The 27,122-nt window shown below is 45.4% G+C and overlaps 1 protein-coding gene across 1 annotated transcript in view; it reads left to right on the top strand.

Annotated features, from left to right (window-relative positions):
* The window catches only part of CHAC2 (ChaC glutathione specific gamma-glutamylcyclotransferase 2), a 48,212-nt gene extending 22,335 nt beyond the window's left edge, over positions 1-25,877 (top strand). Inside the window, exons 2-3 of the mRNA XM_077485560.1 lie at positions 11,775-11,810; positions 25,144-25,877. Coding sequence (XP_077341686.1) covers positions 11,775-11,810; positions 25,144-25,527 — 420 coding nt within the window. The 3' untranslated portion in view covers positions 25,528-25,877. The remainder of the gene's footprint in view (positions 1-11,774; positions 11,811-25,143) is intronic.
* The last annotated feature ends 1,245 nt before the right edge of the window (positions 25,878-27,122 follow it).

The following is a 27,122-nucleotide window of genomic DNA, read 5'->3' as shown; positions in this document are numbered from 1 at the left end:
GATGGTCAGAGACTGGGGACGTGGTACAGGAGATGGTCAGAGACTGGGGACGTGGTACAGGAGATGGTCAGAGACTGGGGACGTGGTGCAGGAGCTGGTCAGAGACTGGGGACGTGGTGCAGGAGCTGGTCAGGGACTGGGGACGTGGTGCAGGAGCTGGTCAGGGACTGGGGACGTGGTGCAGGAGCTGGTCAGGGACTGGGGACGTGGTGCAGGAGCTGGTCAGGGACTGGGGACGTGGTGCAGGAGCTGGTCAGGGACTGGGGACGTGGTGCAGGAGGTGCCCCCATATTGCAGCCAGAGTGTCCCATTTTGCAGCCAGCCTGTGAAGGGAAGAGAGGAGAGCCCCTCCGCCACCTGTTTGATCACAGCGCCGGGAACATCACAGCTTTCATTTCGATAGCTGTGTGTTCCCAGCCGTGCTGTCACACACAGCCCCTCCCCCTTGTCCGGGCACTTTGATAGACAGATCATCCGTCCAATCCTGCGGGTGATCTGTCTATCAAAGTGCCCGGAAAAGGGGGAGGGGCTGTGTGTGACAGCGCGGCCGGGAACACACAGCTATTGAAATGAAAGCTGTGATGTTCCCGGCGCTGTGATCAAACAGGCGCGGGGGTGGCTCTCCTGTACTATAGGACACCCCCATGATGGGCGGCACCAGGGGCGGGGGCAGAGCCCCGCCCCCCACACAGGCCACGCCCCACTTCCGGGCTCCATTATCGGCCGTTTTTTTTCTCTTTCGGCAAATTGCCGAAAAGGGCATTTTCGGCCGATATGTTTCAGCGGCCGAAATTTCGGTGCATCCCTACTTTAAAGGAGAAGCGGCAAAAAAAGTGGACCCAGTGGCTCATTGAAGGAAATCTTAGACCAGGAGAGCAAAGTGGTGGTGGGAGTATTTTATTGATCATTCTTAGTATTTTGAGGTGCATTATTGGTATTCTATCACATTGATTTTTCACAATTGTGCTTTTGAGAGAGAATTTAAAATGCAGAGCTACACAATTGGTTATATAACATTTTGCAAAATGTCTGTACAGCCTTTGGCCTTGTTCACACAGGAAGCCAGAGAGTGGTAAAATGGGGCGATGAGCCTCAGATGTACCCCCCTCCCATACGGCCATGATGCAGCAAAAGTTGGATCCCTTGTCGCATTCAGCAGGCCGTACCGCTGCCAAACATGACCCTATCAAATGGATGAGGCCATGCTTCAACAGTCTTGCATCTGGGGGTGCAGTGGTTCCGATTTTTAAGGAATTGAACAGACAGTGAGGGGGTAAATATCACCGCCCAGCTGCCCATCAACCACCTTCTGAAAAGGGTTCCATCATGGGTGACAAGGACTTTCACACATCTGGGTAAGCCCTTAACCGCTTCCCGACCAGCGAACGCCGATATACGTCAGCAGAATGGCACTGGTGGGTAAAAGGGCGTATAGGTACATCCCCTTTAAGAAGCGGCACGTGCCTGCCGTGTTCTCCATGACTGTGGGTCCCATGGACTCATTGTACCTGCCGAGTACCCGCGAACGTGTCAAGGGAGATTTTTGTAAACAAAGCATTTCCCTGGTCTGCCTTGTGACAGGTCAGAGATCACTGCTCCATCATCAAAGGCAGTGATCACTTCATGTGTGTCGTGGTGCGACACTCACACTCACACTCACACTTAGAATCATTCCATAGGAGCGATTTGGGGGGAAAAGGGCCTAAGTCACGGAGTTGGCCAAGAACCTGATGGTCACTCTGACAGAGCTCTAGCGTTTCTCTGCAGAGAGGAAAACCTTCCAGAAGAACAACGATCTCTGCAGCACTCCACCCATCAGGCCTGTATGTTGGACAGAAGCCACCTCTCAGTAAAAGGAACATAACAGCCCACCTGGAGTTTGCCAAAAGGCACCTGAAAGACTCTCAGACCATGAGAAACAAATTTCTCTGGTCTGATGAAACAAAGATTGAACTCTTTGGCCTTGATTGGCAAACATCATCATGTCTGGAGGAGACCAGGCGCCTCTCGTTACCTGGCCAGTACCATCCAGCAGCAGGAACTGGGAGACTAGTCAGAATCGAGGAAAAGATGAGTGTAGCAATGTACAGAGACATCCTTGATAAAAAACCTGCTGCAGAGCACTCTGGACCTCAGCCTGAGGCGAAGGCTCATCTTCCAACAGGACAACGACCCTAAGCACACAGCCAAGATAAAGGTGTGGCTACGGGACAACTGTGAATGTCCTTGAGTGGGCCAGCCAGGGCCCAGACTTGAACCCGGTTAAACATCTCTGGAGAGATCTGAAAATGGCTGTGCACCGACGCTCCCCATCCAACATGATGGAGCTTGAGAGGTCCTGCAAAGAAGAATGGGAGGAACTGCCCAAAAATAGGTGTGCCAAGATTGTAGCAGCATACTCGAAGACTTGAGGCTGTAATTGGTGCCAAAGGGGCTTTAACAAAGTATTGAGCCTAGGCTGTGAATACTTGCGTACCATACATGGGATTTTTATTTGTTTTTTATTTTTATTAAATTTGCAAAGATTTCTAACAAACGTCTTCCATGTCAATATGGGGTATAGTTTGTAGAATTTTGAGAAAAAATAATGAATTTAATCAACTTTGGAATAAGGCTGTAACATAACAAAATGTGGAAAAAGTGAAGCACTGTGACTTCAGTGTTGACCCAAAATGCTTTGAATGTTTTCCCAATCTATTTACCATCAATTTAAAATTGTCTTGCACTGTCTTGTCCGCATTTTGGTCTGGTGCTCCTTTCTTTATTTTGAGCTACTGTTGGGTGCCCATTGAGATGAACCTTGCTGTGTGGGAGCTGCATCGCCATTGAGGTTGAGCTTGTTTTTGATGTGTTTTTTTTTTCTCTTGGACTTAATGTACAAGTTTGAAAGTTCCCAGTGCCTTATTCAATATGTTCTAGACCTCTTTTACTCATGATCATGCCTGGTCAGTGATGGGCCATTGAGGTAAGAGGTGATGGACTTGTTTGACCCTTATGCCAAAGGTACTGGACTTTTCTTAGAACCTATAGTGGAACTTCCGCTCATCGGAACCCTCCCCCCCTCCGGTGTCACAGTTGGCACCTTTCAGGGGGGAGGGGGTGCAGATACCTGTCTAAGACAGGTATTTGCACCCACTGCCGGGCATAGACTCCCACGGGAGTCTATGTTGTTTCCTGTCCTGGCATGCTGTCTGCAGAGACAGCGCGGACCATTCCCATTGTGCTGCGCGACTTGCGCATGCGCAGTAGGGAACCGGGAAGTGAAGCCGCAACTCTTCACTTCCTGATTCCCTCACCGAGAATGCCGACATCGCTGGACCCCGAGACAGGTGAGTGCCCATTTATTAAGTCAGCAGCTGTAGTATTTTTATAGCTGCTGGCTTTTAATATTTTTGTTTCCAGTGGAATCCCTCTTTGAAGTGGTTGTAAACCTCAGACATGAAATGGGAACAAAGCATATCCATATATAGTGTGTACTTGTCTCAATCCGAAGCATCAAGTGTAATTTTATATCCGTTGCCTCGTTCCTCTGCTATCGACATGATGTGCTTCTGACAAGTTTTCCTGACACCAAGAGAAAAATGGTGACGGGAGGGACCTCCAGCTGATTGACAGCCTCATCTGTGTGCTGTGTGAACAAGTGATATGGAGACGGTTGGGGGCCATCTTCCCCTCACTCGTCTCCATACCCAGGCAGGGGACAGACGCTATCGCCTCCACTGCTGCCGATGGCTCCAGTAAGCAGCGGGATGGGGGGCCCCCTCTCCCGCCGCCGATTTAATCTTTGATCTTGTGGCGAATCTGCTGCAGAGACCACTTTTATGTTAAACCGGACCGCTCACTAAAGAAGAAGATACCAGGGTTATGGCTGCTAGCTGCTGCCATAACAATGATATCCCCCTTCAAAGCACCGACGTATAGCAGTCCGGAAGTGGTTAAAATGTCACAAAGGGATTTGCTTACTAAAGCTGGAGAGTGCAGAATTCAGGCTCACTTCTGCATAGAAACCAATCAGCTTCCAGTTTTATTGCCAAAGCTTAATTAAACAAGCTGGGGTTAGAAGCTGATTGGCTTCTCTGCAAAAGTGAGACTGATTGTGCACTCTTCAGCCTTCGTAAATAAAACCCCAAAGTGCCATTTCATGTTCTGTTGACCACATTGCAGTGTAGTATTTACATTGCATGCTGCGTTGCACAGAAGCATGGTGGTCTGGCATGATAGGGAATGAGGCTCTTTACCTTGTCTTGCATTGCAGTGGACAAGGCTGCCCTGTGCAGTGTCCATCCACGTGGCATGAACAAGCCCGTCTGCTTCTATCTGAACATGCTCAATACAGATCTAAAGGAATGCTGACTGTAGCTTTAGATAAGCTTTAGCATGGTTTTAGCAAGTTTCAACCAGTGCTTAAAGGTGTTATAGAGGCTCCATGACCCCTGTGTAAAATCTGCTACATCATTGATACCAACCACAGGTTTAAAGTATAACTAAACACAACTTTTTTTTTTTTTTTTTGGATAGAGTGGAGAGGTATTAGAACACCTGTCAGGTTTTTATCACTCTGTCTCCATTAGGGAGATTCTCTCTCGATTTTGTCCTGTTTTACTATTATCATTGAAAGTGAAAGCAAACCCCGAATTCTGGATTGTCCCCAGAAAAGTAATAGAGGGGGAATTCCAACTGGGACACTGGTTCCGATGACCTGGGGGCCCCAAGGAATCCCCCTATTTGCAGGGATTTCCTCTTCCTGTTTTGGCTATGGGAGAGGAATTGAAGGGAAATCCCTGCATTGGGACACAGTTGGTGAAAAAAATCTGATGCGTTACCCTCCCTAAGAAAAATAAATAAATTCCTAAAGAGTTACATGTTCATTAAAATGTTTTAGGAAATTTCAATCGTGCTTTTTTTTTTTTTTTCTTTTCTTCCCTCATACATACGGATGTGTACTGGAGCACTGGGCTGTGGAGGGGGTGGGAGCGGCCAGCTCAGGCTCTCAGCGGCTCACTGAGAGGTTGTAATGGGTGCCAGTCCAGGCATGTGGGCGGATAGTGGCTTCATTGTCGCAATCTTTCCTAAGCCTGGACCAGCTGTGTGACACCAGTCGACAGCGGGCTGCAGTCCGCTGTCTACTGGAAATGGGTCACAGGAGTGCAGAACGAGCTTCGGATGTACTTCTCCATTTTAATATGACCTTTCACAGCCATTCACTTGCAACGGCGGCTCTATACTGCACCTCTGGCTCCCCAGGCACTGGGAAGCCCCAGGGAATATTCGCTTGAGGACTTTGGAACCGATCACTGTTTAGAATTTTATTCTTGTTCACAAATTTGTCAGGTCCGGTGAAAATTTGCTCTGCCGATGGTAAACTATGCCTATTTGTAAGGTTTTATCTGATTTAAGGTAGACACTTTGTATCTAGCACCTTATCCCAAGAAATAAAATATTCAAAAAATGTGTATATACTAGAGCTGCACGATTCTGGCCAAAATGAGAATCACGATTTTTTTTTTTTTGCTTAGAATAAAAAGATCTCAATTTTCTCTCACGATTCTCGTGACGTAAAATCTTTCACATTATACAAAAAATGGGCTAACTTTACTGGTTATTTTTGTTTGTTTTTTGTTTTTTTATTCATTAAAGTAATTTTTTCCCCCAAAAAAATTATATTTGAAAGAGCGCTGCGCAAATACAGTGACTGTGACATAAAATATTGCAATAACCACTATTTTATTCTCTAGGGTGTCTACTAAAAATATATATATATAATGTTTGGGGGTTCTAAGTAATTTTCTAGAAAACAAAAATTATTTTAACTTGAACCCAACAAATGTCAGAAAAAGGTTTCGTGTTTAACCACTACAATACCGGACACTTTCACCCCCTTCCTTCCCAGCCCAATTTTCAACTTTCAGCGCTCTCGCACTTTCCATGAAAATTGCGCAGTCATGTTACGCTGTACCCAAATGAAATTTTTATCATTTTGTTCGCACAAATAGAACTTTATTTTGGTGGTATTTATTCACGACTCCGTTTTTATTTTTTGCTATATAACTGAAAAAAAGAGCGGGAATTATGGAAAAAAAAAACAATATTTTCTTTATATTTTAAAAGAAATCTAATAAAATCGAATTTTGTCATAAATTTAGGCTAAAATTTTTGATGAAGAAAAATTCTGTTTAAATGTATAATAATTGGTTTGTGTGATCACGGACATATGTACGCAAATGATCATGTACAGATGTGTGCAGAAAATCATTGGGACATGTGATTTTAGTGGGGGACGTGTGTTTTGGGTATATGTGTGTTTTACACTAGACTGATCAGTGAGTAAAAAGCTGTAAAAATCAGCTCATATTTACTGATCACCAGCAGGCTGCAGCGATCTGCTCTCCTCTCCAACAACTTCGGTGTGAGGAGAGGAGAGCCGATTGCCTAGCAACCGGCTGTTTACATCACATGACGGCTGTGATGAGACATGGCTGTCATGTGATCAGGAGGGCCAATCGCAGAGCCCTCCTGCCGATCAGAGATGTGCCGTGTCCGGGTGACACAAGCTCATCAAGATCGTGCCACTGAGTGGGCACGCGCTCCGCTGCGTTTGATCCCCCCTCCTTCTGGAAGGATGTTCCTGAACGTCCAGTCAGGAGAGAGCTCCCAATCGGCCGTATATGTACATTGGCCGGGTGGGAAGTAGTTAAGTGGTTAAACTTTTTTCACTTGCACACAGTCTATTCCAGGGATCCTCAAACTATGGCCCTCCAGCTGTTGCAAAACTACACATCCCATGAGGCATTGTGAAACTCTGGCATTCACAGACATGACTAGGCATGATGGAAATTGTAGTTCCTGAACAACTGGAGGGCCATAGTTTGAAGACCCATGGTCTATTCCATTGACAAATTGTTACAATGTTTATACTTAAAGCGGGAGTCCACCGGGACTCCGCGTTTTTTTTTTTTTTTTTTTTTTTTTTAAAAGCCAGCAGCTACAAATACTGCAGCTGCTGACTTTTAAAATAGTGACACTTACCTGTCCAGCGCGCCCGCGATGTCGGCACCCGAAGCCGATCTCTAGGTCGCCTGTCGGGTCCTGCCGCCGCCATCTTGGGTATGGGAATCAGGAAATGGAGCCTTTCGGCTTCATTTCCCGGTTCCCTACTGCGCATGCGCGAATCGCGCTGCGCAATAAGGACACTCCCCGCTGCCTCTGGGATCTGTGTGTTTCCCAGCAGGCAGCGGGGCACTTGCGGGAAGGGGCGGGCACTTGCGGAAAGGGGCGTAAGTTACGCCCCTTTCCGCAGGGAGCTATCCCGGAAGTGGGTGCAGTTACCTGGATTATCCAGGTAACTGCACCCCCCTCCCCCCTGAAAGGTGCTGATTGTGGCACTGGAGGGGGGGAGGGTTCCGATGAGCGGAAGGTCCACTTTAGGGTGGACCTCCGCTTTAAATTCAACTGATAAAGAATGTTTTTTGATTCTTGGCAGACTGCCCATTTTTTTTCTCTTCCTTTCTCTTGAAGGCTGTGGCTTGAGAAGAGCAGAGAGAATTCTTTGCATAGAAAGAATTGTGAAACACTTTAGTCAAGATCGCGATAACGATTCTTGACAATTAATTGTGCAACTCTAGTATATACCCTGATGAAGCCATAAGGCGAAACATGTCACGATAACTTATGAATATCAAATCTCTGTTCAATTGGAGCCCTTCTTGCATGACCAGCCTAGTGGAGAGATTTAACAAAACTCAACAAATTGCTATGTTTGGTTTTTAATCATGTTCAATGAATGTGTGTGTGTGTGTGTGTGTGTGTGTATGTATGTAGATAGATAGATATATATATATATATATATATATATATATATATATATATATATATTATAAATTATATATTGGATGGTTTCCATTATTATCTGTAAGCACTGTAATAATCCCCTCCCAAACCCCCTTTTTTGAATATGCCTATTTGTTTTGCCAGAAATCCAGGTATTGATATATGAAAAGCAACCAGGCTGTGCTATGACTCTTTCAATTGCACAGCTTTGCTTTACACACAACACCTCTAAGCAAATGATCCGTGGGGCTGTTTGAGAGTAAAGCAACCGATTCTATAAAAAAAGGAAAAAGAAAAGGAATACAGGCCTGACCAATAAATGAGATTACCACTACAGAAAGTAGTATGACTGTACAGGAGGAAATAATGCCAGCGCAACAGGTGAACTGGGATTTCAAGCCTTTAAGCATTTGTATGGAGACAGTTTTTGGGTACTATTCCTCTTCTGTTGTGCCACACCAAGAAAGTGACTGATCCTGGGGAACCCAGCATTACTTTGGCCTTGCTGCCGACTTCAGATTGGGGAATCCTTGGACCATGGACTATAACAGAGACATAAAGAGAGGGTGCACCAGCCTAGAGCATTATTGTGAGACCATTTATTGTGCAAAACAAATATCCAGTGTACTGACAAATGTGAAAAACAGCATGCATAACATCAGTCCAACCTCAATGTAGATCTATCACAAAGGGCACAGCATCCACATTTCATGGGTAGTGCCGTCTTCAGTGCTCCCCAATAAAGAGGGCACTGCCATTGACACACGCAAGGTAAACCGTGATATAAACTGGCATGGGTTGAGTTCCCTCTCCCATAATCGCAGAGATCCCAGGTTTACTCCATCACCCCATCTTCTAATAAAGTTCCTGACACCATCAAACATAAATGCAGAGGCTCTAAAGTATAGATTAGAAATATGAAAGGGATTACATTAGTTTATTATCTTATTCCTGTTTGAAGAAGCACCATAATCACATTGGAATGACTCTCAGTGAGAATGTCCTCTTGTGGGGAGATGCTGCACACCATTTTTTTTTTTTTCAAATTCAAAAGAAAAATTTCCAAGATTTAAAGAGGAAGTAAACCCTGATGGGTTTACTTCCTCTTTGATTCCCTGCAAAGGTAAAGCATAATGGACTACTATGCATCGCATAGTAGTCCATTATGTGTCACTTACCTGACACAGAAGCCAGCAAAGTCACCGCTGTCCCCTGTAGTTCCGAGCGTCCATCTTCTCGGTGGGTCTCGCTGCTCCGTCACTGTGATTCGTCAGAGCAGCAATGACATCACTCCTGCGCATGCGCACGGGAGCCGACACTCGCAGCATATCTCCACGATCTGTGGCTTACCCAGTGCGCCTGCGCTGTAGACAGCGGTGGCTGTCTTCAGGTAAATGTCTCCGAAACCGTATAGGTTTAGGAGATATTTCTTGGACCTACAGGTAAGCCTTAATCTAGGCTTACCTGTAGGTCAAAGTGGTTTGTAAGGGTTTACAACCACTTTAACCACTTAAGGACCGCCGCATGGCAATGTACGTCGATGCAACGGCACCGACAGGCACAAGCACGTACATGTACGTGCTTGCCTTCCAGCGGGTGGGGGGTCCGATCAGATGCGGCGGTCCATTTCGCTTCAGGAGCGATCCGGGATGAGGGGATGGCCGTTGGTTTCTGGCCGCCCCCTCTCGATCGCTCCTGGCGAATGAGAAGCTTCCTCCCACTGTGTATAGTAAACACAGGCAGGGAGGAAGTGATGTCATTCTCCTCGGGGCGGTCTTTTTGACCGGACTACGAGGAGAAGTGAAAGTAAGTGTGCACCAAAACACTACACTAACACGTAGGAACACACAGGCACACAAGCCCCCCCAATCTCCCCCCCCCCCCCCCCCCAGTCACAATGTCACTGATTGCAGTGATCAGTTATTTAGGTTCCCCGTCAGGTTTTTATATAGCGCCAGGGACCCCCATATACTACCTAATAATAAAAATTTGAACCCCCTGATTGCCCCTAGTTAACCCTTTCACCAGTGATCACCGTATAAGTGTTACAGGTGACTCTGGTTAGTTTGCTTTTTTATAGCATCAGGGCACCCACCATTTATTACCCAATAAAGGTTTAACCCCCAGATCACCCAGCGGGTGATATCAATTAGGTTTTAGGGTCAGGGTCTGCGTCGCCCCAGGCAGCGCTAGGTTAGTGCCAGTACCGCTAACACACCCACGCGCAAAGCATAAACCTCCTGTAGTGGTATAGAATCTGAACAGATCAATATCTGATCTGATCAGATCTATACTAGCATCCCCAGCAGTTTAGGGTTCCAAAATACGCATTGTTAGCGGGATCAATCCAGATACCTGCTAGCACCTGCGTTTTGCCCCTCCGCCCAGCCCACCCAAGTTCAGTATCGATCGATCACTGTCGCTTACTAAACACTAAACACATAACTGCAGCGATCGCAGAGTCAGGCCTGATCCCTGCGATTGCTAACAGGTTTTTTTGGTAGCGTTCTATATTTAAATCCGGAAGGCAGTGCTTGGTTTTCGGGGTCCCGTACGTGGCTAGGCTCCCAAAAAGTCCCCCCGTACTCGGGAGAAGCAGCAGAATTTATTTTGGGGTGTAATTTGACTTATGCCCATAGCATGTGTGAGCAATATATCATTTACTGACAACTTTGTGCAAAAAAAAAAAAAAATTTAATATTCCTGCAACTTGTGGCAAAATATAAAATATTTCATGGACTCAACATGCCTCTCAGTAAATAGCTTGGGGTGTCTACTTTCCAAAATGGGGTCATTTTGGGGGGTTTTGTGCTATTTTGGCATTTTATGGCCTTCGAAACTGATAGGTAGTGAGGAGTGAAATCAAAAATTTGCACCCTTAGAAATCCTGAAGGCAGTGATTGGATTTCGGGGTGCTGTACGCGGCTAGACTCCCAAAAAGCCCCACATATGTGGTATCCCCATACTCAGGAGAAGCAGCAGAATATATTGTGTGAGCAATATATCATTTACTGACAACTTTGTGCAAAAAAAAAAAAAATTTAATATTCCTGCAACTTGTGGCAAAATATAAAATATTTCATGGACTCAACATGCCTCTCAGTAAATAGCTTGGGGTGTCTACTTTCCAAAATGGGGTCATTTTGGGGGGTTTTGTGCTATTTTGGCATTTTATGGTTTTGTAAACTTTTTTTTTTTTTTTGTGTCATTATTCAATCAGTTGGGACAAAAAAAAAAAAATATTCAATGGGCTCAACATGGCCCTCAGCAATTTCCTTGGGGTGTCTACTTTCCAAAATGGGGTCATTTGGGGGGGTTTGTACTGCCCTGCCATTTTAGCACCTCAAGAAATGAGATAGGCAGTCGTAAATTAAAAGCTGTGTAAATTCCAGAAAATGTACTCTAGTTTGTAGACGCTATAACTTTTGCGCAAACCGATAAATATATGCCTATTGACATTTTTTTTACTAAAGACGTGTGGCTGAATAAATTTTGCCCTCAATGTATGACTAAAATTGAGTTTATTTGATTTTTCTTATAACAAAAAGAAAAATATCATCTTTTTTTTTTCTCAAAAGTCTTTTTCCATTTATATCGCAAAAAATAAAAATTGCAGAGGCAATCAAATACCATCAAAAGAAATCTCTATTTGTGGGAAGAAAAGGACGCAAATTTCATTTGGGTACAACATTGCATGACCGCGCAATTACCAGTTAAAGCAGTGCAGTGCGAAATTGTAAAAAGACCTCTGGTCCTTAGGCTGAAAATTTGGTCCGGGGCTGAAGTAGTTAATAACCTTTTATATTTGCTGGGCCCTCTGATTCCACCTGTATTAAAGTGTATTGGATTTGTACTGTCTATGTCTACCCTCAAGTTGTAAAAGGCTGTTGGCGCTACGTAAAACCTGTATAATAATTTTGCCTTTTTTTTTTTTTTTTTTCTTGCAGCCTGGAAGAGTGGTCACACTTGTGGAAGATCCAGAGGTAAACATTTTTGTTTATACTGATGTTGGGCTGTGGTTCCTTCTGCCAGCTTCTATGTTACTACTGACAAATAGAGATGGGCTCAGGCATGTTCGGGTTCCTCGTCCCAATACTTGCCTGATCCCACCAGGAAACCAACACTGCACACTGTTTATCACGGGTATTGAGACATTTCTCGGTCTGCATATGCACAGACTGGGAAATGTCTTGCTGCCTGTGATTAGCGGTGTGCAGTGTCTGCTTCCTGGCGGGATTGGGCAAGTGGGTTGGGACCAGGATCCCGAACATGCCTGAGCCCATCTTTTTGATTTTTTTTTTAATATTTTTATTGCATTTCCTGAACATACAAACACACAAACAAAAAAACAACAAAATCCAAACATAAAGTACAGAATGCTCCTATGTCAACCTAGAAGGACAGAACAGGAGGAGGTTGTGAGATATACAGAGATATATATATCTCAGGGGTGGACTGACAACTTATGGGGCCCCAAGACAATCCGAGATTATGGGGCCACACAGTATACAATCACACAGTATACACAGACATGTTTCTGTTGGCTGAGAAGGAAAGGTGGGGCAGCTATAATCTTGTGATTTTTAGACCAAAAGGATGACGGTAAGGGACATTTCAGAGACAGATGTAAAAAAAAAAACACAGATTTTTACATACTGTCCCTGGTTTTACTGAGGCTGGAAACCCTAATGGGGCCCCCTAGTGGCTCGGGGCCCTCAGGCAATGCTCGAGTGGCCCAATGGTCAGTCCGCCCCTGATATATATATATATATATATATATATATATATATATATATATATATATATATATATATATATATATATATATAATTATACACAGTGCCGTGCGAAAGTATTCGGCCCCCTTGAACTTTTCAACCTTTTGCCACATTTCAGGCTTCAAACATAAAGATATAACATTTTAATTTTTTGTGAAGAATCACCAACAAGTGGGACACAATTGTGAAGTGGAACGAAATCTATTGGATATTTTAAACTTTTTTAGCAAATAAAAAACTGAAAAGTGGTGCGTGCAAAATTATTCGGCCCCTTTACTTTCAGTGCAGCAAACTCACTCCAGAAGTTCAGCGAGGATCTCTGAATGATCCAATGTTGTCCTAAATGACTGATGGTGATAAATAGAATCCACCTGTGTGTAATCAAGTCTCTGTATAAATGCACCTGCTCTGTGATAGTCTCAGGGTTCTGTTAAAAGCGCAGAGAGCATCATGAAGACCAAGGAACACACCAGGCAGGTCCGTAATACTGTTGTGGAGAAGTTTAAAGCCGGATTTGGATACAAAAAGATTTCCCAAGCTTTAAACATCCCAAGGAGCACTTTGCAAGCGATCATTTTTAAATGGAAGGAGTATCAGACCACTGCAAATCTACCAAGACCTGGCCGTCCCTCTAAACTTTCAGCTCAGACAAGGAGAAGACTGATCAGAGATGCAGCCAAGAGGCCCATGATCACTGGATGAACTGCAGAGAACTACAGCTGAGGTGGGAGAGTCTGTCCATAGGACAACAATCAGTCGTACACTGCACAAATCTGGCCTTTATGCAGAGTGGCAAGAAGAAAGCCATTTCTCAAAGATATCCATAAAAAGTCTCGTCTAAAGTTTGCCACAAGCCACCCGGGAGACACACCAAACATGTGGAAGAAGGTGCTCTGGTCAGATGAAACCAAAATCGAACTTTTTGTCCACAATGAAAAACGATATGTTTGGCGTAAAAGCAACACAGCTCATCACCCTCAACACACCATCCCCACTGTCAAACATGGTGGTGGCAGCATCATGGTTTGGGCCTGCTTTTCTTCAGCAGGGACAGGGAAGATGGTTAAAATTGAGGGGAAGATGGATGCAGCCAAATACAGGACCATTCTGGATGAAAACCTGTTGGAGTCTGCAAAAGACCTGAAACTGGGACGGAGATTTATCTTCCAACAAGAGAATGATCCCAAACATACAGCAAAATCTACAAAGGAATGGTTCACAAATAAACGTATCCAGGTGTTAGAATGGCCAAGTCAAAGTCCAGACCTGAATCCAATCGAGAATCTGTGGAAAGAGCTGAAAACTGCTGTTCACAAACGCTCTCCATCCAACCTCACTGAGCTCGAGCTGTTTTGCAAGGAAGAATGGGCAAGAATTTCAGTCTCTCGATGTGCAAAACTGATAGAGACATACCCCAAGCGACTTGCAGCTGTAATCGCAGCAAAAGGTGGCTCTACAAAGTATTAACGCAAGGGGGCCGAATAATTTTGCACGCCCTACTTTTCATTTTTTTATTAGTTAAAAAAGTTTGAAAAAATCCAATAGATTTCATTCCACTTCACAATTGTGCCCCACTTGTTGGTGATTCTTCACAAAAAATAAATTTTTTATATCTTTATGTTTGAAGCCTGAAATGTGGCAAAAGGTTGAAAAGTTCAAGGGGGCCGAATACTTTCGCAAGGCACTGTGTGTGTGTGTGTGTGTGTGTGTATGTATATGTGTGTATATTATACATGTTTGTGGGTTCTAAGTAATTTTCTAGCAAAGAAAAACTATTTTAACTTGAAACCAAATGTCAGAAAAAGATTTAGTGTTTAAGTGGTTACACTTTCCTCACTTACAAAGTGTATTTCTTTGACAAATTGTTACAATGTTTTATACTTAAGTTCAACTGATAAAGAATGTTGTGATTCTTGGCAGACTGCCCGTTTTTTTTCTTTTGATGGCTGTCGGCTTCAGAAGAGCAGAGAGAATTAATTCTTTGCATAGCAAGAATCGTGAAACACTTTTGTCAATAGTGTGGGGGGGGGGGGGGAATGGCAATACGATTAATCATGCAACAATGGGCACGTAAAGTGATCGTAAGCTCTTTCTTTAAAAAAAAATTTAAAAAACGTAAGCGACAAACAGGTCATACTTGCCTGCTCTGTGAAATTGGTTTTGCACAGAGCAGCCCCAATCCTCTTCTTCTCGTGTCCCTCGCTGGCGCTCCTGGCTCCTCTGCCGATTTCCCCCCCATAGCAAGCCGCTAGCAATGGGGGCACTCATTAAGACTCGCTCCTGTACATCTCTGTGCATCCATAGACACTCAGCTTGGACCCAAACACCCTGTTTCCTCCTCACTGGCTGTAGTTAACAGCAGCAGAAGCCAATGGCTCCTGCTGCTATCTCTGAGCTGATGAGGAGGGAGAGAGCCGCTGGTCTCACGCACATCGCTGGATCAAGGTTGAGCTCAGGTAAGTTTAAGTATAAAAATTAGAGATGCACCTAAAAGGGGGCAATAATGGCACTGAAAAGGGCATGGTCTGCCCCAGGTGCCGCACATTGTGGGGGTGTCATCCTGGCGGCTCAGTCCTCCCCTCCCTTCTCCTCTCCTTGTCTCGCAGAGCTGCAATCTCTCTCTGTGCCAGGGAGCTGATTGTTCGGCAGCCCCTGTAACAATGTCCTGCCTCCTGTGATAGACCGCACACTGAGCCAATGGTGGGAAATTGAATCCGCGTGACTTGTATCATAGGAGGTGGCATTTTGTTACTGCAGCCACCCGGCATGGGCAATTTAAACCCAGCTCTGTGACACAGTGGGAGATCGCAGCATTTGCTGATCACTGGTGAGGCTGCATTGATCTCTTGTATTATGTCTGCAGTCTCTGACCATCTCTTGTATCATGTCTGCAGTCTCTGATCGCGTGCACGAGCACCAGCATGGGTATTTGTGTGTGCAAATGCGCAAATCCCTGTTCTGTCATGGCAGAGGAGACGCATTGTTTGTTCCTACTAAGTGGGAACAAACTATATATCTCCTCCCCTAGTAAGTCACATCCCCATACAGTTAGAACACGCTGTGGGAACACGCATTTAATCCCTTGATTGCCCCCTAGTGTGAACCCTTTCCCTGCCAGTGACATTTACACAATAATCAGTGCATTTTTATAGCACTGATGGCTGTATAATTGCCACTGGTCCCAAAAATGTGTCAAATCTGTCCGTCGCAATATCACAGATCACCGCCATTACTAATAAAAATAAATAAAAAATGTATAACTGCCATAGATCTTTCCCATGGTTTGTAGATGCTATAACTTTTGCGCAAACCAGTCAATATATGCTTATTGCGATTTTTATTTATTTTTTTACCAAAAATGTGTAGAAGAATATATATCGGCCTAAACTGATGAAGAAATTTGTTTTCATTTTTTTTGGATATTCTAGCAAAAATTACAAAATATTGTGTTCCCCCCTTATTAGTCTTTTGTGCTACAAAAAAAAAACAAAAAAAACACGCAGAGGTGATCAAATACCACCAAAAGAAAGCTCTATTTGTGGGGAAAAAAGAGGACACAAATTTTTTAGTTTTGTACAGCATTGTATGATCATTTCATTTTCAATTGTCAAAGTGACACAGTGCCAAATTGTAAAAGTGCTCTGGTCAGGAAGGGGGTAAAATCTTCTGGGGCTGAAGTGGTTAAATTTAAGTAAGAGATTGCAGACATGATACAAGAGATGGTCAGAGATTTCAAACTGCATTTCTCTTATATTCACCGACCGACAAAGCTCCTCTCTGTAACAAATGGGTTGTTAGCGTTATCACTAGGAGAATACTAGGCATAGTTGTAACACAACACTCAGAACTCTTAGTTCCGCCCGGGCTTCAACCCACCACCCCCACCCCCCTGTCTGCCAGGTAGACCTCGGTTTTTTTCTTCCTAGTGAAGGAGAAGGACCTAGGAACCCTGTGGGCCCTTCGGTCCATGCTTTTTTTTTTTTTATGCAGAAGCTTGGCTTTTTTTGCGCAAAATGAATTATCCTGTGATCAGCTATCGACAGCCGGCTGGGTGACAGGCTGGATACCCTTATCCTTGTAGTCTCCCCAGTCCGGCCATCGAGCGTGTGCAGGTCACAGCTACGGCTCGGCAGGCTACGACGAAACCTCAGCTCCAGAGGTGGTTGGTGAGCTTTTATGTTCCGGGGCGTACATATGACCGGGCTACTGATGTCTGCATCACAGTGTGCTGAGGCCAGCAGCTACGCTGTACTGATCAGAGTAGTTCTGCAATGGAATGGCTCCCAGCTCTTCAGGACTGGTAAGTACAGCTCTCCCTTCCTCGGCGGGGCTGAGCAGCTGGGCATTCCCTGGGAGGTCGATACACGGGTCCCTCACCTCCCTCTCTTCTCTCCCCTAACCCAATCTTCCCCCCCCCCCCTCCCTCCTGGGGGCATGCTGCATGTGGCTGCTGAGTGGTGTATGTGTGCTCTCTGTGGGCTCTCATCTGAGATGGGGGGGCTGGCTGACTGGTGGTGTCCTGGGTTTTCTGTGTTCAGCTCCCGGAAGGTGCCTGTGAGGGTCTGCTGTGGTCGGGTGTGGCGCTGTGTCTCTGTCACATTGCTTTCTTACCTCATGGAGCTGCTGGCTGCCATTTTAGGTGTGGGCAAGGCAGCATGCCCTCCTGGGCTTCAGCGGCCATTTTCCAAGTGATTCCTATTCAGGACACTGGTGGCCATTTTCTGGAAGCCTGAACACTTTTTTTCAGTGTTCTCCTAGCAGCAGCATGGCTTAGGTGCTCTCACAGACATTTTCCCTGTTTCCTGTCTGTGTACTGGACGCTGGTCAGCCATTTTATAGAAGCCTGAGCAAATTTTTTAGAACGTTTAGCGCTCATTCCGGCGGCTGCCACCGACACATCGTTTGTTTCCTCTGCACTTGGGAGCACTCGGGGTCTACAGGCACTACTTGTGAACAGCGCAGAACTCCTCAGGGTGGTGAGTCCGGCGGGAAAGAGCCCCTCAATCAGCAGCAGCAAGGAGGGTGGGACTGTCACTGTCCTAAGTTCCCTTCGGGTGGCAGACAGGGTAGGGTCAGCATGGCTTCAGAAACTGGTGTTTCTTCCCCCAAAATCCAGGCAATTGCAACTGGGTCACCTGCGGACTGCTCAGTGCCCATGGACACCCTGACGGCGGTCCTCAATTCGTTCGTTGCCAAGATGAAGGTGGTGCATGGGAATAAAGGTGCTAAAAAGCGGCCCCTGCCCCCCCATCCCCCCCTCGTCCTCTGGGGAGAGCTCTGACGCAGACTCGGTTCCTGCTGAGGCTGGTGACCCCTGCTCTGTCTTGTCAGACGACTCTTACCAGGGCCGTTCGGACAGTGTGGATGAGTCCCTGTCCGGGTCCGGGCGTGACAAAGCGCTTCTTGGAGCACTTATCACAGCTGTGCGTGATACCCTGAAGATTCAGGAGCCAGCGGATTTCTCTGCTGATGTACCGGTCCCTTTTGGATCCCGCAAGCCAGCACGTTTACCTAAAGGTGTTCCCGTATCTGACTTATTTTGACAAGTTCATTTACAAGGAATGGGGTCGCCCGCAACGGACCATTTTCGGTCCCCAAATGCATGGCGGTGCGTTACCCTTTTGAAGAGAGCCTTCTCAAAAAGTGGTTGGCTCCTCCAGTCGTGGACCCCCCAGTATCCAGGTTAAATAAAGTAATCGCAATCCTGGTTGAGGGGACTCCTGCATTCAAGGATCCCAAGGAAAGGAAGGCCGAGGCAGTGGCTCGTTCCTTGTTTACGGTTGTGGGGTCAGCCGTGCGACCAGTACTGGCATCCGCACTGGTGTCGCAGACACTGACTGTGTGGGCAAAACGTTTGCACCGCGAATGAGGAGAGCAACAGACCTCCCCTGTCTGCATGGAACTAGCAGACCAACTAGTGCAAGGCCTTAAGTACATCTGTGATGCGGCCCTGGATACTCTCCCTCTGCTATCCAGGGCCTTAGTGTCAGCTGTGGTGCTGAGGCACCTAATTTGGCTTAAATGCTGGTCTGCTGACCAGGCATCCAAAAAAGCCCTGACGGATCTTCCCTTCCTTGGCAACCGGCTCTTTGGAGCCTCATTAGATGACTATTTAAAATGCCACCGGTGGTAAGAGTACTCTACTCCCACAGGCCAGGAAGGCTAAGGAGCCACGCCGTAGGCAAGGGCCCTCCTTTTTCCGCTTACAAACTGCTTTTTCGTCTGCCCGGAGCTTCCACAAAACGTCCCCAGCCCAACAGGACACCCACGGAAGGTCAAAAACGTCCCTGGAACCGCAAGCCTAACAAGCCTGTGAATAAAAGTGCTACCGCATGAAGATTTGCCCCCACCCATGTCTCGGGTGGGGGGTCGCCTTCGGGATTTTGCAGCCCGGTGGTCCTCCTGGTTATCCGACCAATGGGTCTACGATCTGATTTCCACAGGCTACAAGATAGTTTCGCTCTTGGCCGCAAAACTGATTCTTCCCCTCCAGCATACCCGTATCTCCGGCTCGCCGAGGGGCCCTCTTGGGGGGCGGTAAGGGAGTTGCTGAATCGCGGGGTGATTGTACCCGTTCCTGAATCGGAACGCTTCCAGGGATTCTACTCAAATTTCTGATCTTGGACCTAAAGGCCCTCAATCACTTTGTAAAAGTGCAGAGGTTTAGAATGGAATCAGTTCTCTCAATAGTCGCAGCACTCCATCAAGGGGAGACTCCCTGGCGTCCTTAGACATCAAGGATGCGTACCTGCACATACCCATATGCCTCCGGCATCAAAAGTTTCTGCGGTTTGCAATCGGGGAAGCTCACTACCAGTGTGTGGCTCTTTCCTTTTGGTCTGGCTTCAGCCCCCAGGCTCTTTACCAAGGTATTGGCTCCAGTTTTGGCGTTGCTATGGCAACGTGTGATCGTGGGATACCTTGACGATCTCCTCCTGAGGGCATCTTTCGCCTCAGTTAGAGGAGGATGTGGCGATCACCATGCAGACCCTGCAAGAATTTGGGTGGCTGTTGAACCTAAAGAAGTCGGTGCAGCGTCTGTAGTATCTAGGCTTGCTGCTAGACTCCATGGAAGCGAGATTGTTTCTCCCTTCAGACAAGCTTCAGACTCTGAGATCTGCAGTAAAACTTCTGATGAGTGGCTGTCACTTCGCTTTTGCATGCGAGTACTGGGACTCATGGTAGCCTCCTTCGAGGCAGTACCTTATACCCAGTTCCACAACAGAGTCCTGCAGAAGGAGATTCTGACAAAATGGGACAAATCTCAGTTGTCCCTGGATCAACAGATCCAGGTGAGCCAGTCAGTCAGTGACTCCCTGATCTGGTGGTTGAGGTCCCCGGTGATTCAGTCCGGAAAATTGTTCCTTCCTCTGAAGTGGACGGTAATCACAAAGGACGCTAGTCTATCCGACTGGGGTGGAGTGATGGGGGTTCAGTTGGCTCAGGGCCTCTGGTTGATGGAAGAATTCAAGTTGCCGATCAATCTGCTCAAATTGAGAGCGATCAGGCTGTGCCTCTCCACATGGTCGATGAGACTGCAAGGGTGTGCGATCAGGATCCAGTCAGACAACGCCACGGCCGTGGCATACGTCAATCACCAAGGGGGAGCAAGAAGCTCAGCCGCTGCACGGGAGGTCGCTAACATACTTCGGTGGGCAGAACGACACGTACCGGCCCTGTTTGCCATTTACATCCCAGAAGTGGAGAACTGGCAGGCGGACTTTTTGAGTCAACAGATGCTGGACCCAGGAGAGTGGGCATTGCACCTGGAGACATTCAGGTTGCTGTGTCTGAGGTGGGACACTCCAGACTTGGATCTGCTGGCCTCCTGTATCAATCGGAAGGTGCCAAGATTCGTGTCCAGGACAAGAGATCCGTGGGCCGACGCGTCAGACACGCTGGTGGCTCCGTGGGATCAGTACCAGCTGATCTACTCCTTTCCTCCACTGAAACTGTTACCAAATCTGCTTCTCGGAGTGGAAGCCGAGGGGAGTCCAGTAATACTGGTTGCCCCAGATTGGCCTCAGCGTTCTTTGTACTCAGACCTGGTGCGTCTGTTGGCAGACACTCCCTGGCGACTGCCGTTGCAAGAGGACCTTCTGTCTCAAGGTCCGATTCTCCATCCTGCTTTACTATCGCTGGCTTTAACGGCATGGCTATTGAGAGCCAGGTGTTGAGGAACCGGGGTCTGTCAGACTCGGTGATCCAACTATGTTGAGAGCATGAAAATCTTCTTCTCAGAAGATATACCATCGTACCTGGAAGGCCTACATTTCCATGTGTGAGGAGAAAGGATGGCATCCGTGCTCCTTTTGCATATCCAGGATCCTGCTGTTTCTCCAGCAAGGAGTAGACCCGAGATTGGCATTAAGCACCATCAAAGGGCAAATTTCAGCCTTAGCTGTCTTTTTTTTTCAACGACCCCTGGCATCGCACTCCTTAGTGAGTACCTTCGTTCAGGGGGTACGACATGTAGTCCCTCCGGTGCGTCCACCGTTAACCCCATGAACCCGGTGTTGTCGGCGCTTCAAAAACCGCTGTTTGAAAATTTTAGGGAGATTCCCCTGTTGACTCTTTCCCAGAAAGTGGTCTTTCTAGTGGCCATCTCATTGGCCAGGAGGGTTTCGGAACTGGCGGCCTTGTCCTGCAAGTCGCCCTATCTGGTTATCCACAAGGATAAGGTGGTGTTGCGTCCGCAACCGTCTTTTTTTTACCGAAAATGATCTCGGCTTTTCATATCAATGAGAACATTGTATTACCATCTCTGTGTCCTAAGCCGAAGCACCCTAAGGAGGTGGCCCTTCACGCTCTAGACGTGGTTCGGGCTCTGAAGGTGTATTTGTCTGCCACGGCTCCTTTTCAGAAGTCAGACTCACTGTTTGTTTCGGAGGTGGTCTCGTCTGCCACCATTTCCAGGTGGATCAGACAGATTGTAGTACAGGCCTACGCCTTGAAGGGGCAGGTGCTCCACTTTCCGGTCACGACCCACTCCACAAGGGCAATCGGAATGTCTTGGGCCTTCCGACACCAAGTGTCGGTCGCTCAGATGTGTAAAGCGGCGACCTGGTTGCCTGTCCACACGTTTACCAAGTTCTACAAGGTAGACGTCAGTGCATGGGCTGATGCCTGTTTTGGCCACAAAGTTTTGCAGGTGGTTGTATAGTTGCAATTGAATATGCAATTGTATTTCATTTTTTTTCCTGGTTTTCGATTAAAACACAGTACTGTTAAGTTAAAGAGGGATTTCACTGGAAAAAAAATTAAAAGCCAGCATCTATAAATACTACAGCTGCGGACTTTTAATAAATGGACACTCACCTGTCCCAGGGTCCAGAGATGTCGGCAGCCGAGACCGATCGATCGCTCGGCTCTTGGCCGCTGCCACCGCCATTCTAGGTGAGGGAATCGGGAAGTGAAGCCTTGCGGCTTCACTTACCGGTTCCCTACTGCGCATGCGTGAGTCGTGCAACACAATAGGAATGGTCCACACTCTGTCTCTGGGACCCGTGTGTCCCAACAAACAGTGCGCCGGGACAGGAAGAGGCATAGACTCCCGTGGGATGCCCGGAAGTGGGTGCGAATACCTGTCTTAGACCGGTATCTGCACCCCCTTCCCCACTGAAAGGTGGCAACTGTGACACCGGAGGGGGGAGGGTTCCGATGAGCAGAACTTCCACTTTAGGGTGGAACCCCACTTTAATGCGCTGTTGCATTACATTCTGCAGTTTTTTTGTGCGGTTATGGGTAGTCTCTCCTGTTGAGAGTACCCTGGTTTTTGTGGTGTTTTTTTTTTTCCATGCTCTGTTGTGGTTTTTTTTTTTTTTTTTTGTGGGTTAAGTTTCACTAGTTCCCACTAGCCATGGTGGATGAAGTTTTCTATGCTGTTTTCCCACCCCTCATTTGGCACTGCTTGGGGACGTCCCATTTGTTACAGAGAGGAGCTGTGTCAGTTGGTGAATATAAGAGAAAATAGGATTTTTTCTCTGTAATTCACCGACCGACACAGCACCCGCCCCTCAATTTTTTTTTCTTTACGTTATACTGCTTGTCGACGTACTGAGGTCTGTCTGGCAGACGGGGGTGGGGGGGGGGGGGTTGTAGCCTGGGGGACCGGAACTAAGAGTTCTGAGTGTTGTGTTACAACTATGCCTAGTATTCTCCTAGTGATGAGGTTAACAACCCATTTGTTACAGAGAAAATGATTTTACGGTGAGTACAAAAAAATCCTATTTTTTTTTCTTGAGCTTTTCTGGCACTAAAGGTGCCAATAATGGACAACAATAAAGTAACATTTAATGTAAGTTGATATTAATTAAAAAGTTGAATATAATACAATTTATATATAAAAATATAAAAAAAAATGTAAAACTCATTTTCGATTTTCAACTAAGTGCATCCTGCGTTTACGGTTTCAACACCAAAATGTATATTCATTGCACCTCTAAAAAAAAAATATAATAAACATTGTATAGTAATATATTGTAATTAAAATTCTATAGTAATATTAAAGCGCTAAAATTAGGCTGATGGTTTCACTGTTCTGCATTATAACATAAAATGTGCAAGAAAGGAAGCGTTCTAAAAATAAATAAATAATAATAAAAAAATATATATATATAATTATCTGCCTCTAAATGGACATGCAGTCGGTAATAAAATCTACAGGCTGATTGCAGGATAAATGCAGCTGGAATGTGGCTCAGTCCTGTTGTGCCCGGTGGTTGGTAAACACAAGCACATGCAGCGTAGGGTCATTGTTGCTCTGTACTGGTTGTTCTGTCACTTTCTGTGTGCTTTACAGTTCATTAAAGTTGTCCTTATCAGACCATTATCCCTTCTATGTCCAGTGCGTTTTTCTGTGTTTTTGTTTATTCAGATATTAAGCCCTGATTGTCACTACAAGAGACGCATTCAGACAATGCCTTCCTCCTGTTTTGTTGTGAGATTTTAGAATTATTCCCATCTCAACTAACACAGCAATATTTCATATATTTGCCTTCAGATAGCATTTAAATGAAGAATCTATTATGTACAAATGCACCATCCAATGGAGAGATCTCTAAATCTGTGGTTGAGTTTTTTTGAGACCAGGGCCCATTACATTTTAAACTTATAATTTAAAATTTACATTTAAATTCACTGTATCAGATTATTCCTATGATAAGTATTTCATGTGGATATGTGTGTGTGTGTGTGTTTTTTTGTTTTTTTTGTTTTTCAACAAAAACTTTTTTAATGGGGGGGAGAAATAAAATTTTAACTTTTTTTTTTTTTTTTTTTTTTTTTTTTTTTTTTTTTATACCCTTCCATACCCCAACAGTAAAAAAAAAAAACCCCAAACAAAATTAGCCAACATCCTTTTTAGATAATTGAAATTTTAAAAAGATCTAGGGACATTGGCATTACAATTTGCAAGGCGCAGGTTGATTGATTTTAGGATGATGGCTACTCAGTACCAGTGTGCAAAAGTGTATTTGCCTTGGGGAAAAAAATCACCTCCTAATGTTGGCTGTCCTATGTGTGGATGTTGCTGCATTATGTAAATCTATTACAATATATATATATATATATATATATATAATATATTTTTTTTTTTTTTTTCATTTTAGAATGATGTGCCTTCAGATTGTCTATAATTTTAAAGAATGCCCCGGTCTGAAAAGAAGGTTGAGAAACAGTGCCTTAAAGTATTCATACCCCTTGAAATGTTGTAACATAACAAAATGTGGAACATGTCAAGGGTTTTTTCAAAACCAATAAAAACCATTGAAACAGAAAAGCACAGGAATGCAAACTATGCATTAAAAAGCTGGTGAGCTCTGGACTGGCTGTTGGAAGGGGGTTCTGAGGGTGGTTAGGGGACTCTGCAGAAAACTAGGCCATGTTGTGGGTGAGGTTTATGGAGGAGAACTAGGGTCTCTTCAGGGGCATTGTTGGAGACCGGAGGGGACTGTGCGAAGTTGGGTGACACTGTGAGGGCATTTGAGGGGCTTGGGATCACTAAGGGATGTTGATGGGTACAATGGGAAATTATAGAAAGTTATAGGCACTGTGGAAGGTTAGGGGATCTGCAACTGGTTGGAAGCCCAGTAGGCCACTACTTGATGGTTGAAAACTGAACAGTCTATAGTAGCCTTTCTCAACCTTTTGAACACAGAGGAACCCTTGAAATAACTTTCTGGTCTCTAAAAATGACTGTCTACAACTCATGATACATCAGTGTGATGGTTAGTGGGGAGAATTACCTTCTTTTAGAATGCTAAAAAGATTAATGGTGTCAATGGAAAGTTATTGGAGAGGCAGACATTGCTCAAGGAACCCCTAGCAACCTCTCAAGGAACCCTTGGCTTTCATGGAACCTTGGTTGAGGAACCCTGGTCTATAGAATCGGAACATAAGCCTTTAGATTGTGTGTAATAGTTGTGTTTGTTTATTTTTTTTATTTCGCCCAGCTGTGCCATGCTGGTCGTCAAGAGGTTAATGATTGATTGCATGTAGTCACTGAGAGATCTACTTTAACAGTATATTTTCTTAACAGGGCTGTGTATGGGGAGTTGCTTACAGACTGCCAGAGGGAAAGGAAGAAGAAGTCAAAGCGTACCTGGATTTCAGAGAGAAGGGCGGCTACAGGACTACGACTGTTGTCTTTTACCCCAAAGATCCTTCCATAAAACCGTTCAATGTTCTTCTCTATATCGGAACCTGTGATAATCCCAACTACCTTGGTCCCGCTCCCTTAGAAGACATCGCAGAGCAGATTCTCTATGCTGTTGGCCCCAGTGGAAAAAACACAGAATACCTGTTTGAACTCGCTAATTCACTCAGGGACCTTGTACCAGAAGATGCAGACGAGCATCTGTTCTCCTTAGAAAAGCTGGTGAAAGAACTTTTAGAGAGACACCAAACTATTAATTGTATATAATAGGAAAACTATATAGGAACCTTTCATAAAGCTAGTTACCGGTGTATATATTGGGCTTTGAAGTGTCCGAAACATGAACAGTCAAAGCCGCTGCTTCTCGGCAGACCTGCCCTAAAAACCACCGCTTGACGATGGAAAATTCTGATGGCTAGGGGTCATAGACAGTTCTATTTCTGACACTGAGGAATAAGTCCTAGGTATATCTAGCTATCTTTTATGCTTAGAAATAGCTAGTGATATAGTTAGTTGTTTATTTTATGAAAATAATTTATTGATTCTTCTTCGGCTTAGTTATAAAACCTAGTATGTGAGACCACATATTAAAGGGTGGAGCATCTTTTACCTACAAAGTCTGCTTAGTTAACTTCAGCAAACCTCTTTTTCTTTTTTTTTCTTCTTCTTCTTATATGACACTATGGGAAAGAGCTAGTACAGTAAAACCTGGAATTGCAAGCATTATTCGTTCCGGAAACATGCTTGTAATCCAAAGCCCTTGTATATCAAAGTGAATTTCCCCATAAGAAATAATGGAAACTCAGATGATTCGTTCCACAACCATTTATTCATAGGTCTTTCAGTATAGTCCATATAAAAGATTATAGCAATGTGATCGGTTATGTAACCATTAAATGTCCATCCACAAATGAAAGCCTCCACAAAGGGATTAGAAGCAAAATCTAGCAGGAGCTCCAATGTAGAAAAAGAGGCGCCTCTAATGCCACATACACATGACTGGGCTTTTTGACAGCAAAGGTCCGACGGAATGAATCGGTCGGACAATTTGATCGTGTGTGAGCTCGATCGGACCTTAGCTGTCCAAAAATCTGATGGACTTTAGAAATAGAACATGTTTCAAATTTTTCAGCTGGAACTCCGCCAGGCCCATTTCCTATCAAGAAATACGTTCGTGTGTATGCTAGTCCGCCAGACAAAAAACAGCGCTAGGGCAGCTATTGGTTGCTGGCTATGAACTTCCTTTTTCTAATCCTGTCATCACGGTTGAATCCGTCTGAGCTTTGGTGTGATTGTGTGTGGCCAAGTCTGTTTTGTTCGGAAAGTCAGTTGGGAAGACCGTTGGACCTAGTCCATCAAAGTCTGGTCGTGTGTACGCGGTATAAGTGTAGCAATATGGTTACATTTTAATGAAGGTACATTTAGCAACTCGCATGGTTGATGATTAAACCAGGCACAAGTATGCAGAAATCCAAGGTTAAGCTGTCCACAAGGACCATCCTCTGCACCACCGGATCTCACCACTGTCGGTCTGCAATCGTGACTGAGAAGACTACCCTGCAGTAGAGTGATCTGAAAGCGAGGCTTGAAGCGCTCATGGAGCGCAGTGTGGAAGGGACAATGTTGATGGCAGTGCGGGTGATAGTCTATGTGTACAACTTCACCCCTGATGCCTGCAAAGTTAGATGTGTCTGTTTTAATCATCAACCATGTGAGTTGCTAAATGTTCCTTCATTAAATGTAACCATATTGCTACACTTAGACTAAGTTGTGACATGACGCTACTTGTACGGGGGGTCCCCGGGTTAGGAACCCAGTAGGGACTTTCCTCCTGTTTGTAATCCGGACATGTTCGTAAGTCG

This window comes from Lithobates pipiens, unplaced genomic scaffold (genome assembly GCF_037356315.1).
Source record: "Lithobates pipiens isolate NorthernLeopardFrog02 unplaced genomic scaffold, aLitPip1_a1.2 Scaffold_18, whole genome shotgun sequence".
NCBI classification, from domain to species: Eukaryota; Metazoa; Chordata; class Amphibia; order Anura; family Ranidae; genus Lithobates; species Lithobates pipiens.
The sequence above is the reverse complement of the archived record's forward strand: the minus strand, read 5'-3'. Positions and strand labels throughout refer to the sequence as shown.